The sequence below is a fragment of the Engraulis encrasicolus genome, chromosome 23, assembly GCF_034702125.1.
Source record: "Engraulis encrasicolus isolate BLACKSEA-1 chromosome 23, IST_EnEncr_1.0, whole genome shotgun sequence".
Lineage (NCBI taxonomy): Eukaryota > Metazoa > Chordata > Actinopteri > Clupeiformes > Engraulidae > Engraulis > Engraulis encrasicolus.
The window spans coordinates 6,588,684-6,601,550 of record NC_085879.1 but is presented as its reverse complement, the minus strand read 5'-3'; the positions used below and the strand labels follow the sequence as shown (position 1 = coordinate 6,601,550).

The 12,867-nt window shown below is 46.3% G+C and overlaps 1 protein-coding gene and 1 long non-coding RNA gene across 2 annotated transcripts in view; both read right to left on the bottom strand.

The window, feature by feature from the left end:
- Window positions 1–3,381: 3,381 nt before the first annotated feature.
- On the bottom strand, window positions 3,382–8,456 carry LOC134440229 (uncharacterized). The gene is made up of 3 exons (XR_010032930.1): window positions 8,278–8,456; window positions 5,905–6,101; window positions 3,382–4,003 (listed from the first exon to the last, which is right to left on the bottom strand). It is a non-coding gene; the product is annotated as an uncharacterized LOC134440229 (long non-coding RNA).
- A 1,865-nt stretch (window positions 8,457–10,321) lies between these two features.
- Window positions 10,322–12,867, bottom strand: part of LOC134440227 (zinc finger protein 239-like) — a 20,132-nt gene continuing 17,586 nt past the window's right edge. Inside the window, exon 4 of the mRNA XM_063190218.1 lies at window positions 10,322–11,532. Within this exon, the coding sequence (XP_063046288.1) occupies window positions 11,400–11,532 (133 nt within the window). The 3' untranslated portion in view covers window positions 10,322–11,399. The remainder of the gene's footprint in view (window positions 11,533–12,867) is intronic.

Below are 12,867 nucleotides of genomic sequence, written 5' to 3'. Positions count from 1 at the left end.
AACTGTTAACTTGATGGTTGTTAGCAAGAGTGGTGTTGGGAGTATATTTACACATGTTCAATGAGGCATAGGAAATATTCTAACCTTTAGTTTTTCTTGTTTGTTTACACACAAATTCTGGAATCATGTCTAGAATTCTCAAAACTACACAGAAATCCAAAACTCACTCACAACAGGCAAACCCCATCACTCCTGCAAAATAAACGTCTTGCCTAAAAACAATGTATTCTCTTTAAAAAGGTAATTTTTTGACCAATTTAAACTCATATGAGCCACTTTGACACTAGAGTAGCCTGTCAGTTGCATGTACAGGTTAAGGTGGTATATCCTGCATGGCATTTGCCTGTCGCACCTCCTCCGGTGCACTTTGGGTCAGATGCAGGGTCATCAGCTGGTGCCACCTTTCTCCGACGTTTCGCCCCCTAGCCAGAACATCTCCAGGTGGGGGGGCAAGCGGTTTGGGACGTCTCCCAACCACTCCCTGCATCTGACCCTACTGGGGTGTATGACCCCATGTACTGTCCTTCCTCCTTAGCCACAACCAGTAGCTAGCCTTTTCTGCCTCTTCTGCAAGGTCCTTGATTGCTCGGTGCAATCTTGCCCCTGTTGTTCCCACAGCGCGGAGAAGCTGGGTTGCTGACCTTCCGACAAAGCCCCTGCACCCTACCTCCACTGGGTGTATTGATGCTGCCCACCCTGCTTCCCTGCACTCCGCTGCCAGCTCGGTGTACTTGAGCCACTTGAACTCGTGTGCCGATGGTATTCCTTCTTCCCACGGAACCGTCAACTCTATGATGAGGACGCGCTTGGCAGCAGCGGACCACATTACAAAGTCTGGCCTTAGGGTTGACTGCACAATCTCGCTTGGGAAGCTGAGTTGCCTGTCCAGGCCGACGCGCATCTCCCAAGCCTTTCCAGGGGTAAGCAAAGACCTTATCTGAATGCCTTGTGGCATTTGCTGGGTCTCTCCTGGTCGGACAAAGGAGATGCTCAGTGTTTGGCTGTTTGCTGAGGAGTTAGCAGCGGTTCTGCTCACCTCCAAATGCTCCGCCAACTTCCTGAGCACTTGGTTGTGCCGCCATCTGAGCCGTCCCTGTGACAGAGCCACTCTGCATGATGCCAGGATGTCTTGAAGGCCTGCTTTCTCCTTTTCACACAGAGGGCATTTGTCCTCACTCCCGAACCATGTTTTGCGGACACGGCAGAGTGTCGTATGCTGCCCTGAGCATGAAACTGAGCCGTGCCTGTGGGGCTTGCCAGATGTCCTGCCAGCTAACGACCCTGTGGATGGTGTCCTCCCACCGGGTCCATGCCCCCTGCTTTCCTTGGGCCACTGCCTTGATGAGGTACTGCTCTTGTTCCCCTTGGGCAACCTCCTCCACGATCATGGCCTTCCTCTGCTCCCTTGAGGTTTTTGACCAGAAGGTAACTGGTTCTCCGAAGCCCACTCCAGCCCGGCCGACCTGCACTCTTCCTGTGAGCACTCTGTGCTGTAGCCTGCTGATAGCCAGATCCACTTCGGATTGGGCCCTCCACTTGCGCCCCTTTCGAACACCAGGCGGGCCTTTTCCTGTTTATAGCCAAGGCCCACCGACTTCAGTGGAAGTTGACGTGCATTCTTCCCAAACAGTCCTGTGTTAGAAAAGCAGCGGGGGAGGCCCAACCTTATTTCCTTATGTAGGTGTTTGCCATGCTGTCTAATCGGCTTACTGCGTTAGATGGAATCTCGCACACCTTAAGTGGCCACATCACACGCTGGAATAGTGTGAACTGGCAGCATCACAGTTTGAACTTCCCAGGGAGTTGGCTGCTGTCAATCCTGTTCAGGCTGTGGCCCAGTTGTTGGTGCACCAGCTTGCCCATTTGCCTGTCCGAGAGGTTCGCGGTGTAATCCCTTCCAAGACTCCTAATGGGCTGCTCAGATAGCAGGGGTATTATCTCACCCCCTGCCATGAACACCACCCTATCAGTCCTTACTCCTCTCCTAATTGACAAGCTCCTGGACTTCGCTGGCTTGATCTTCATTCTCGCCCACTGGGTCAGCTCGTCTAGGCGTTTGAGGACCCTTGTTGTGCATGGGGCTGTCTGCAAGATGCTGGTCACATCCTCCATGTACCCTGGAAAAGGCATTTTTTGTTGTCAAATGACAAACACAAGACATTTTTAGAATTGACACTCATATGAACCACTTGAACACTAATGTGCAGTTTGAAAAACACTATACTCGGCATACAGAAGACTTTATTTTATTCAGTGCTTCACTTACTTCAGAGGGTATATTTCTGCATCACTTATTTTAGCATTCCGAAACTCAAAACATGTGTGGACTTATTGTATCCACTCGTCTGTTCATCAATATCTCACGATCAAGATGATGACACACAATCCTGAAAACATCTCACCCCCAGAATATGACGGCTGTATCACTTTTTGTCATGACCTGAACTTGTGTGGGAAATGTAGTTAAAAGGTAGGGCTGTCTCACCGTAATCTGACTCAGATTATCTGAGGCTGGCGTAGTGTCGAAAAAATGTAATGTGTGTAACACCACCATGTTACATTTGTAAATAACTAACACAGCGCTGCAGCCACAGACACCGCCTGGTGCTCTGATCCCCTTGGAATTCAGTAAAATGTTGGTCAGCAGGATGAATGTCTATTCTGACCATACAACAACCACATGGAAATGGGAATGTACTGTGTGTACTGTGTCGGTCCTTTTCAGCATTTGCCACACTGTTTGAAGAGGTAGGCCTTCTGTGTAAATGCCCTGATGGACTCTTGAGTCTCTCCGTCTGCCCACATTTTTTCCTACTCTGTATACAGTGGTTCTGGTGAATACTCAGACTGTGTAGGTGTGCAACCTCTTTCCCACACTGCTGAGCAGGGCCAGAAGTTTCCTGAGTGAATGTGCCGCCGGTGTACTCTGAGACTGTTTGCCCACAAATATTTTTGGCACACTTGATGTAGTGGTTAAATTTGTCATGATGTGAGAGTACACTTGTAAAATCGTCCGAGTCTGAAAAACAAAACACTGTCACACTGTTTGCAGAGAGCTAATCTCTAGTCTCTCTAGTGATTAGGTGTGTTGCAGTGTTGGCCCAGCCGTGGCTTAGTCGGTGGGGCACTGGGCTGCTGCACTGGCGACACGGGTTCGATTCCCGACCCGGGTTATTTCCTGATCCTCCTCCATCTCTTTCTCCCACTCATTTCTTGTCCCACTCTTCACTGTCCTGTCTAAATAATGTTGTATTGCATGTAATTGTTTACAATGAATCTATGGCTTTGCACTGGTGTATTCTGAGATGTACTCTGTACTCGTGGTTTCTGAGAGTGTCTGCCCTCTGGAAATCTTTCCCACAATGTTTGCATTTGTGTGGTTTCTCTCCAGTGTGAATTAGCATATGACGTCTGACTTTGCTGTCCTGTGAAAATTGTTGACCACACTGTTTGCAAGGGTAAGGTTTCTCCCCCGTGTGAGTGCGCTGGTGCACACGGAGATAGTTTGATGTTGAAAAACGTTTGTCACACTGGTTGCAGGGATAAGGCTTTTCTCCTGTGTGAATGCGCTGGTGGACTTTCAGACCATCTGACCTCGCGAACCCTTTGCCACAGTCATTGCAGTGAAAGAGTTTCTCTCCGGTGTGGACGTGCTGATGACATCTAAGATTTCTGGCCTGTGAATAGCGTTTTCCACAGTCTTTGCACTCATATGGTTTTTCTCCTGTGTGAATGCGCTGGTGCAGTATGAGATGTGACATATGATTAAAACGCTTGTCACAGTCTTTGCAGTGATAAGGCTTCTCTCCAGTGTGAATGAGCCGATGTGACTTGAGGCCGCCTAGACTTGAATAGTCTTTGCCACACAGGTTACAGACGTAGGACTTGTTTCCTTTGTTGTGAATGCTTTGGTGTCGGGTCAGATCCTGCTCCATAGAAAAGTCCTCTCCAGAGATTGAGCCTTTTTTCTCCCTAGAATGTTGTGATTCTTTTCCTGCCCTCCCTAAAAAAGAAGAAAGAATATTCCAAAAACTTAGACACTTATACACACTGCAATATACTGTACTTACACAGGGGCAGTCATGGGTGAGCGGTTAGGGCGTCAAACTTGCATCCCAGAGGTTGCCGGTTCGACTCACGACCCGCCAGGTAGGTGGGGGGAGTAATCAGCCAGTGCTACCCCATCCTCCTCCATGACTGAGGTACCCTGAGCATGGTACCGTCCCACCGCACTGCTCCCCATGGGGCGCCACTGAGGGCTGCCCCCTTGCACGGGTGAGGCATAAATGCAATTTCATTGTGTGCAGTGTGCAGTGTTCACTTGTGTGCTGTGTCACAATGACAATGGGAGTTGGAGTTTCCCAAAGTGCTTTCGCTTACACTATCATTATACACAAGACTTCATTGTGGGGGTGGCAATTCCATTTTGACTAAGACAACTTATTTAGCAAGTATTTAGCAACAAAAATAGATTCAAATTTCATTTAGGAGTGGATTTCCACAAGACAAGGCTATATATCCAGACCTGACCTAATGACCCGAAACACCACCTACATATATTCACATGACATAATAGGTGGTGGGCCCAGTCTCATATCTTGTCAGTTCGTTGGTGTTAACGAGTGGCAACTTTATTTTTGCTTATATAACCCCCTGACAACCCATTAATCAATATTTTGGCTGTTGCCATCCTCAAAACTTGCACATTGATTTATAAAAATGACAACAAAAACTAGCCGACCGAGTGACGTCACGTCAATGCAAAGTCAACGAGGCAGAATACAGCTAGTGCGTGCATGCAACCCGGAACCGTCAGATTTCATGGCAAAAAGTTACAAGTTGGGGGGTAAGTGGACTCACTTGTTGTGTACATGCAAAAAATATATATTTCTCAAACTTTCAGAAGTGCTCTTTTTCGCTGTTAGTGTTCGACTGTCTGACCATCATTGGGCAACAAGAGATAAATGTCAAAAAGAGGACAGGTCTGTTCCCTCAAAGCAATAGAGCAATGAGGTGACGGGGGTAGATCAATTCACCAAAAAACTACGTGTCAGTAAAGAAATCCAAGCTGTGTTATTTTTTCCAGTAACAGGAAAATGGTCAGGAATAAAATGCCTACGTTGTTTCAATGATTAGGTGAATTATCTGCCTATGAAAAAAGCCCGATATGCGGATAAATATTCCCTTTTCAACTTCGAGGGGCGGAGACTTCCCATTGACTGTGCATTGTGTGACGTCACCCCCAGTCTTTTTTATTTTCGTTATTTTTTAATATCAACGTGCAACTTTTCCGCGTGGCAACAGCCAGATTATTGCTTTACATATTGTCAGGAGGTCATATTAGAAAAATCAAGTTGCCACTTGAGAGTGAGAACGCTTTCTAAAGGAGCTACGAAATCTAGCCCACCGTCTATAATACAATCATGGACAAGTCAAAAACTTTATGTCCACATTATGTCACAAAAGTATTTTGGTCATGAAAAGTTGACATTGTTTGGGATGTCTTTAACATAACCAAATGTCACTCAATGATAACAGTTATAAAATGTTTATAACTTTGACATGTTAATGACACATCTGTTATCTGGTTATCCATGGTTATATGTTTTGTTAAGTATGCATGTGTGAATGTTTCCAATAAATCCTTGCCTGGCTTTTCTGAATGCGAGTCTCTGGCCAGGCAAACCATCCACAACATTTAAAATTTCAGCAAAAATGGGAAACAATCTATTTTGAGCATTTCCTCTCGATGGGGCAATGATGCACCAGTTGACTTAAAAAGTGAGTGCAGGAATGGGTGGTCTAATCGATCTAATCAAGGCACGGCCTTTGCATCTCCTGCAGAGAAATGTTGCAGATTTTTACACTCATGAAAACCGATTGTGAAAAGCGATTGTGACTTACGTAGTTTACCCATTTTGGGGGTTTCTCCATATTTGTTGCTCTTGCCATTTGTTCCTTGCTGACCTGGTGTTGTGCAGTAGTCGACCAGTCGCACTGATAATCTCTTTAGCTGGAAAAGAGACACTAGATGGGGAGGGCACGGGTTCATCTCGGAGCTGAGGAGGATTGGAGCAGAGCTGAATGTCTGATTCTCTGTCCTGTTCAGATGGAAAACAAACAGACAACTGAAAGTCAGTGTAATTGCCCTGCAAGGCAATCCTTTTATAAAATACGAGATTTCTTGGGCATTCAGTGTTCTCTTATAAGAGATAAGAGATAAGAGACAAGAGACTGACAGGAAACCAATCACAAAGAAGGCATACATAATGTGATTTATTAATATCAACATTTTCTATGGACTCTAAATGCTCTTACTCCCCCAATATCTCTCTGATCTCCTCCTGCTCTACTCCCAATCAAGATCCCAGAGATCCCTCTGGCAAGGACCAGTTTATCATCCCCAGCTCCAGGCAACGGACATCTGGTGACAGAGCTTTTTGTGTTGCTGACCTCACCCTTTGGAACAGTCTACCTCTCTTCATCTGCCAGTTCCGCACACTTAAAGGTGCACAGTGTAATATTTTTAGTAGTGTATTTCCAGAATTCATCCTATCCATTATATCCTATGTCCTGTATCTAAGTTTGCATGTAGTAAAAACTTGGTACTATTATCAGAGAGAGTAGAGAGAGAGGTTCCATTGGCCCATTGTTTCCTGGTTCTATTGTGGCCCCCCTTAGGCAGACCTAGGCAGACCTAAGGACTGTTCTATTCATTGTAGGAGCATTATGACACGCCCCTTTAGGCAGACCGGAACCTGGTCGCGTTAGGTGCCCATAGAAACCTATTATGTTGGCATATCTCTATAGAATATCTCTGCTATTGTTCTAAATATTAAGCATGTGCAGGCAGCTGCCCCCAATCTGACCTGCACAATGACCATCAAGGGTTAGAAAGGTCAAAAGGAAATGTCAAGGCCTACATGAGCAATAGCCCTCAAATAGAGGCTTGACCATCCGAAAATGGCCGGAAAGGATATGAAAAACTTGGAAATCATTAACGCAACAGTCCGCTGCCAGACAAGCTAGGTGACAGCTTATCAAGTCATGTCAGCTGTTATTGTCAGCTTCTTCATATGCACAGGTCAAACAAGGAAATTGAAATTACGTTTTTCTCTCTACACCATGAAAGGACATAGACGACTGGCATCAAAGTGCAAGAAAGGACAAGTAACAGTGATTGAACAAAAACAGTAAAGTGATGAAGTAATAAATAATAACTGAGCATTTAACATTGGTGACGAGTGACAGTAATGGACCAGTGATAAACCAGTAACAATAAGTGATAGAGTAATAAATAACCATTTAACACTGAACATTGAACATTAAACATATAGGGGAAAGCCATGCTTATGGGGCAGCCATGGCTCAGTGGTTAGAATGCTGGCCTTTAGATCAGAGGGTTGTGGGTTCAAATCCCACCCTTGTCAGCACCTTCATCCATGGCTGAAGTGCCCTTGAGCAAGGCACATAACCCTACATTGCTCCAGGGCCTGTAACCAATACCCTGAACCTAAATAAGTGTTAGTCGCTTTGGATACAAGCGTCAGCTAAGTGTAATGTAATGTCATGTAATGGGAAAGTAATAGTAGCCATAATAATAATAGGCGTAATAATAGTAAAATACAAAATAAGTCAAGGCTATGCTGTACCACACACAGTGCAGTCCAGCATAGTCCATTGTAGTCTAGTGGTCAAGTAGCAGCATAGTTGGAGGTACAAAGTCAATCTATCTATCAAGCAGTTCTTGGTGTGGCCCTGCTCTTTTGCAGCCAAATGGGAGCCACACTAGGCTTCACGGGAGGGGAGGGGAGGGGTAGTTCGGAATCACATGCAGCCTCTCACTGCCTGTTACTGTCACTCAAAAGTTGCGCTGGCATGTGATTGGCGTGATAAAACAATAGGCTATAGCCTACCATTTAGGCCCATAGGCTATAACGCGATTCTGATGCAACCTACGCACATCACAGTGCCAACTGTGTCGGTAGGAGTAGCCTAGAGACCAGCCGAACTATAAAATAGGCATCTCTAACGGTCTTGGGACATCCAATGTGAAACGCGAAATTTAGAGCTTTACCATAAAATGACATTCAGTAGGCGGGGGCTGCTATTTTCCATAAACTTTACATTTTATTAGGCCTATTAATAGAAGTCAAATATCGCACATGGTCCAACTGTGGGCTATGCGAGTCGACAGCAACAACAAACATTGAGGTAGCAGAAGCACCCTATGATTGAATGTTTATTTTTTATCGGAAGAAAAGATTGATGTCTCACCTTGTTAGAAGTTGATAAACGTCCGATGGAGATTCCAACCTCTTCAGTGAACAATAGTTGCGCGCAACTGGACGTTTGGAACTTGAAAGACTTGAAGAAGCTGGAGAGTCCTGTGGGCTCACTCTCCAGGCACGGAGCCTTTCAGTTTCTATTTTGCAAGGTTGAGATGCGGTTCGCCGTTCAGTCGGTCTCCATTGAGATGAGAATTCTCACATTCCCCCCGGAAAATGACCACCAGACTGTTTTCCTCGTCACAGCTGCTTCTCAGGGCTGGACAAACAAATCAAGCCCCTCACCACGGATAGGAGGAACTTGTAGCTTTTGGGCACAACCCTATATCAACTCCAGGTGTCGTCCCCCCCCCCCCCCCTTTTTTTTTTTTTTTTTTTTTTTTTTTTTTTTTTTTTTTTTTTTTTTTTTTTTAAAGCCCTCAAGGCAGTGTTTCCCAACCAGGGGTACGTGTAGCCCGTGAGCACACTGCAGGGGGTAGGCCTACTTGGAAATGTTTTATTAGTATAACAAATGTATGGAGTAGTCACATCGGGATAGAGAAAATGATATAGAGCTTGAGTTAGGGGGTACTCATGGCACAACTAAGAGGCTTAGGAGGTACGCGAGACAAAAAAGGTTGGGAAACACTGCCTTAAAGAGTGAACCTTCTTTTAATCTGAAGGCTATGAGACGAGCTTCTTTACTTTGTTTGTTTTATTGCATTTTTGAAGTTTAAGCGAACTATGCGCAAATGCATTTGTCTTTAAATGATGATGGCATTAGGGAACTTAGGACCTTTTTTTTAATGTCTTTAAAAGCCTATAGCCTACTAAGTTCCCTGGTTGAGGGGGCAAGTAGAAAAAGCTTTGTAACCACTGTTAGGATAAACCAGTGCTAGGACAAAAGTTAGTTAGTTGTGAGTTAGTTGACATACTGTAGGCTTTGGTGGGTCTGACTGTTTTGACAACACAGCAGAAGGGGATTACCTGACCAGCCAATTTTATTTTCAATTTCTTCAAATGCACACATAATAGGACCTACTTGAAATGTAGTCTTTCTGCCCCATGCAAAGATATTGAACAGCCATGAAACTGTTAACTTGATGGTTATTAGCAAGAGTGGTGTTGGGAGTATATTTACACATATTCAATGGAGGCATAGGAAATATTCTAACCTTTAGTTTTTCTTATTTGTTTACACACAAATTCTGGAATCATGTCTAGAATTCTCAAAACTACACAGAAATCCAAAACTCACTCACAACAGGCAAAACCCATCACTCCTGCAAAATAAAGTCTTGCCTAAAAACAATGTATTCTCTTTAAAAAGGTAATTTTTTGACCAATTTAAACTCATATGAGCCACTTTGACACTAGAGTAGCCTGTCAGTTGCATGTACAGGTTAAGGTGGTATATCCTGCATGGCATTTGCCTGTCGCACCTCCTCCGGTGCACTTTGGGTCAGATGCAGGGTCATCAGCTGGTGCCACCTTTCTCCGACGTTTCGCCCCCTAGCCAGAACATCTCCAGGTGGGGGGGCAAGTGGTTTGGGACGTCTCCCAACCACTCCCTGCATCTGACCCTACTGGGGTGTATGACCCCATGTTCTGTCCTTCCTCCTTAGCCACAACCAGTAGCTTGCCTTTTCTGCCTCTTCTGCAAGGTCCTTGATTGCTCGGTGCAATCTTGCCCCTGTTGTTCCCACAGCGCGGAGAAGCTGGGTTGCTGACCTTCCGACAAAGCCCCTGCACCCTACCTCCACTGGGTGTATTGATGCTGCCCACCCTGCTTCCCTGCACTCCGCTGCCAGCTCGGTGTACTTGAGCCGCTTGAACTTGTGTGCCGATGGTATTCCTTCTTCCCACGGAACCGTCAACTCTATGATGAGGACGCGCTTGGCAGCAGTGGACCACATCACAATGTCTGGCCTTAGGGTTGACTGCACAATCTCGCTCGGGAAGCGGAGTTGCCTGTCAAGGTCGACGTGCATCTCCCACGCCTTTCCAGGGGTTAGCAAAGACCTTATCTGAATGCCTTGTGGCATTGGCTGGGTCTCTCCTGGTCGGACAAAGGAGATGCTCAGTGTTTGGCTGTTTGCTGAGGAGTTAGCAGCGGTTCTGCTCACCTCCAAATGCTCCGCCAACTTCCTGAGCACTTGGTTGTGCCGCCATCTGAGCCGTCCCTGTGACAGAGCCACTCTGCATGATGCCAGGATGTCTTGAAGGCCTGCTTTCTCCTTTTCACACAGAGGGCATTTGTCCTCACTCCCGAACCATGTGGAGAGGTTTTGCGGACACGGCAGAGTGTCGTATGCTGCCCTGAGCATGAAACTGAGCCGTGCCTGTGGGGCTTGCCAGATGTCCTGCCAGCTAACGACCCTGTGGATGGTGTCCTCCCACCGGGTCCATGCCCCCTGCTTTCCTTGGGCCACTGCCTTGATGAGGTACTGCTCTTGTTCCCCTTGGGCAACCTCCTCCACGATCATGGCCTTCCTCTGCTCCCTTGAGGTTTTTGACCAGAAGGTAACTGGTTCTCCGAAGCCCACTCCAGCCCGGCCGACCTGCACTCTTCCTGTGAGCACTCTGTGCTGTAGCCTGCTGATAGCCAGATCCACTTCGGATTGGGCCCTCCACTTGCGCCCCTTTCGGACAGCTACTGCTGCAGCTCTTACTTTGGGGTCCCTAGACTCCTTGAGATCAAACACCAGGCGGGCCTTTTCCTGTTTATAGCCAAGGCCCACCGACTTCAGTGGAAGCTGAAGTGCATTCTTCCCAAACAGTCCTGTGTTGGAAAAGCAGCGGGGGAGGCCCAACCATTTCCTTATGTAGGTGTTTGCCATGCTGTCTAATCGGCTTACTGCGGTAGATGGAATCTCGCACATCTTAAGTAGCCACATCACACGCTGGAATAGTGTGAACTGGCAGCATCACAGTTTGAACTTCCCAGGGAGTTGGCTGCTGTCAATCCTGTTCAGGCCGCGGCCCAGTTGTTGGTGCACCAGCTTGCCCATTTGCCTGTCCGAGAGGTCAGCGGTGTAATCCCTTCCTAGGCTCCTAATGGGCTGCTCGGATAGCAGGGTTATTCTCTCACCCCCTGCCATGAACACCACCCTATCAGTCCTTACTCCTCTCCTAATTGACAAGCTCCTGGACTTCGCTGGCTTGATCTTCATTCTCGCCCACTGGGTCAGCTCGTCTAGGCGTTTGAGGACCCTTGTTGTGCATGGGGCTGTCTGCAAGATGCTGGTCACATCCTCCATGTACCCTGGAAAAGGCATTTTTTGTTGTCAAATGACAAACACAAGACATTTTTAGAATTGACACTCATATGAACCACTTGAACACTAATGTGCAGATTGAAAAACACTATACTCGGCATACAGAAGACTTTATTTTATTCAGTGCTTCACTTACTTCAGAGGGTATATTTCTGCATCACTTATTTTAGCATTCCGAAACTCAAAACATGTGTGGACTCACTGTATCCACTCGTCTGTTCATCAATATCTCACGATCAAGATGATGACACACAATCCTGAAAACATCTCACCCCCAGAATATGACGGCTGTATCACTTTCTGTCATGACCTGAACTTGTGTGGGAAATGTAGTTAAAAGGTAGGGCTGCCTCACCGTAATCTGACTCAGATTATCTGAGGCTGGCGTAGTGTCGAAAAATGTAATCTGTGTAACACCACCATGTTACATTTGTAAATAACTAACACAGCGCTGCAGCCACAGACACCACCTGGTGCTCTGATCCCCTTGGAATTCAGTAAAATGTTGGTCAGCAGGATGAATATCTATTCTGACAACCACCATACAACATTTTTGTAGAAGAAGATACCGCACACTCTTGTCCATCGTGCTGCAATTTATTATTTGTTTTGTTAATAAATTGCAGCACGATGGACAAGAGTGGGCGGTATCTTCTTCTACAAAATTGATCTTGCACCCGCTACCTGCACCTTGAAACCTCTGGTGTGCGTTGGTTTCCTCCTTCAAAAGATAACCACCATACAGCAACCACATGGAAATGGGAATGTACTACTGTATGTACTGTGTCGGTCCTTTTCAGCATTTGCCACACTGTTTGAAGAGGTAGGCCTTCTGTGTAAATGCCCTGATGGACTCTTGAGTCTCTCCGTCTGCCCACATTTTTTCCTACTCTGTATACAGTGGTTCTGGTGAATACTCAGACTGTGTAGGTGTGCAACCTCTTTCCCACACTGCTGAGCAGGGCCAGAAGTTTCCTGAGTGAATGTGCCGCCGGTGTACTCTGAGACTGTTTGCCCACAAATATTTTTGGCACACTTGATGTAGTGGTTAAATTTGTCATGATGTGAGAGTACACTTGTAAAATCGTCCGAGTCTGAAAAACAAAACACTGTCACACTGTTTGCAGAGAGCTAATCTCTAGTCTCTCTAGTGATTAGGTCTAAGGTGTGTTGCTGTATTGGCCCAGCCGTGGCTTAGTCGGTTGGGCACTGGACTACTGCACTGGCGACACGGGTTCGATTCCCGACCCGGGTTATTTCCTGATCCTCCTCCATCTCTCTCTCCCACTCGTTTTCTGTCCCACTCTTCACTGTGCGGTCTG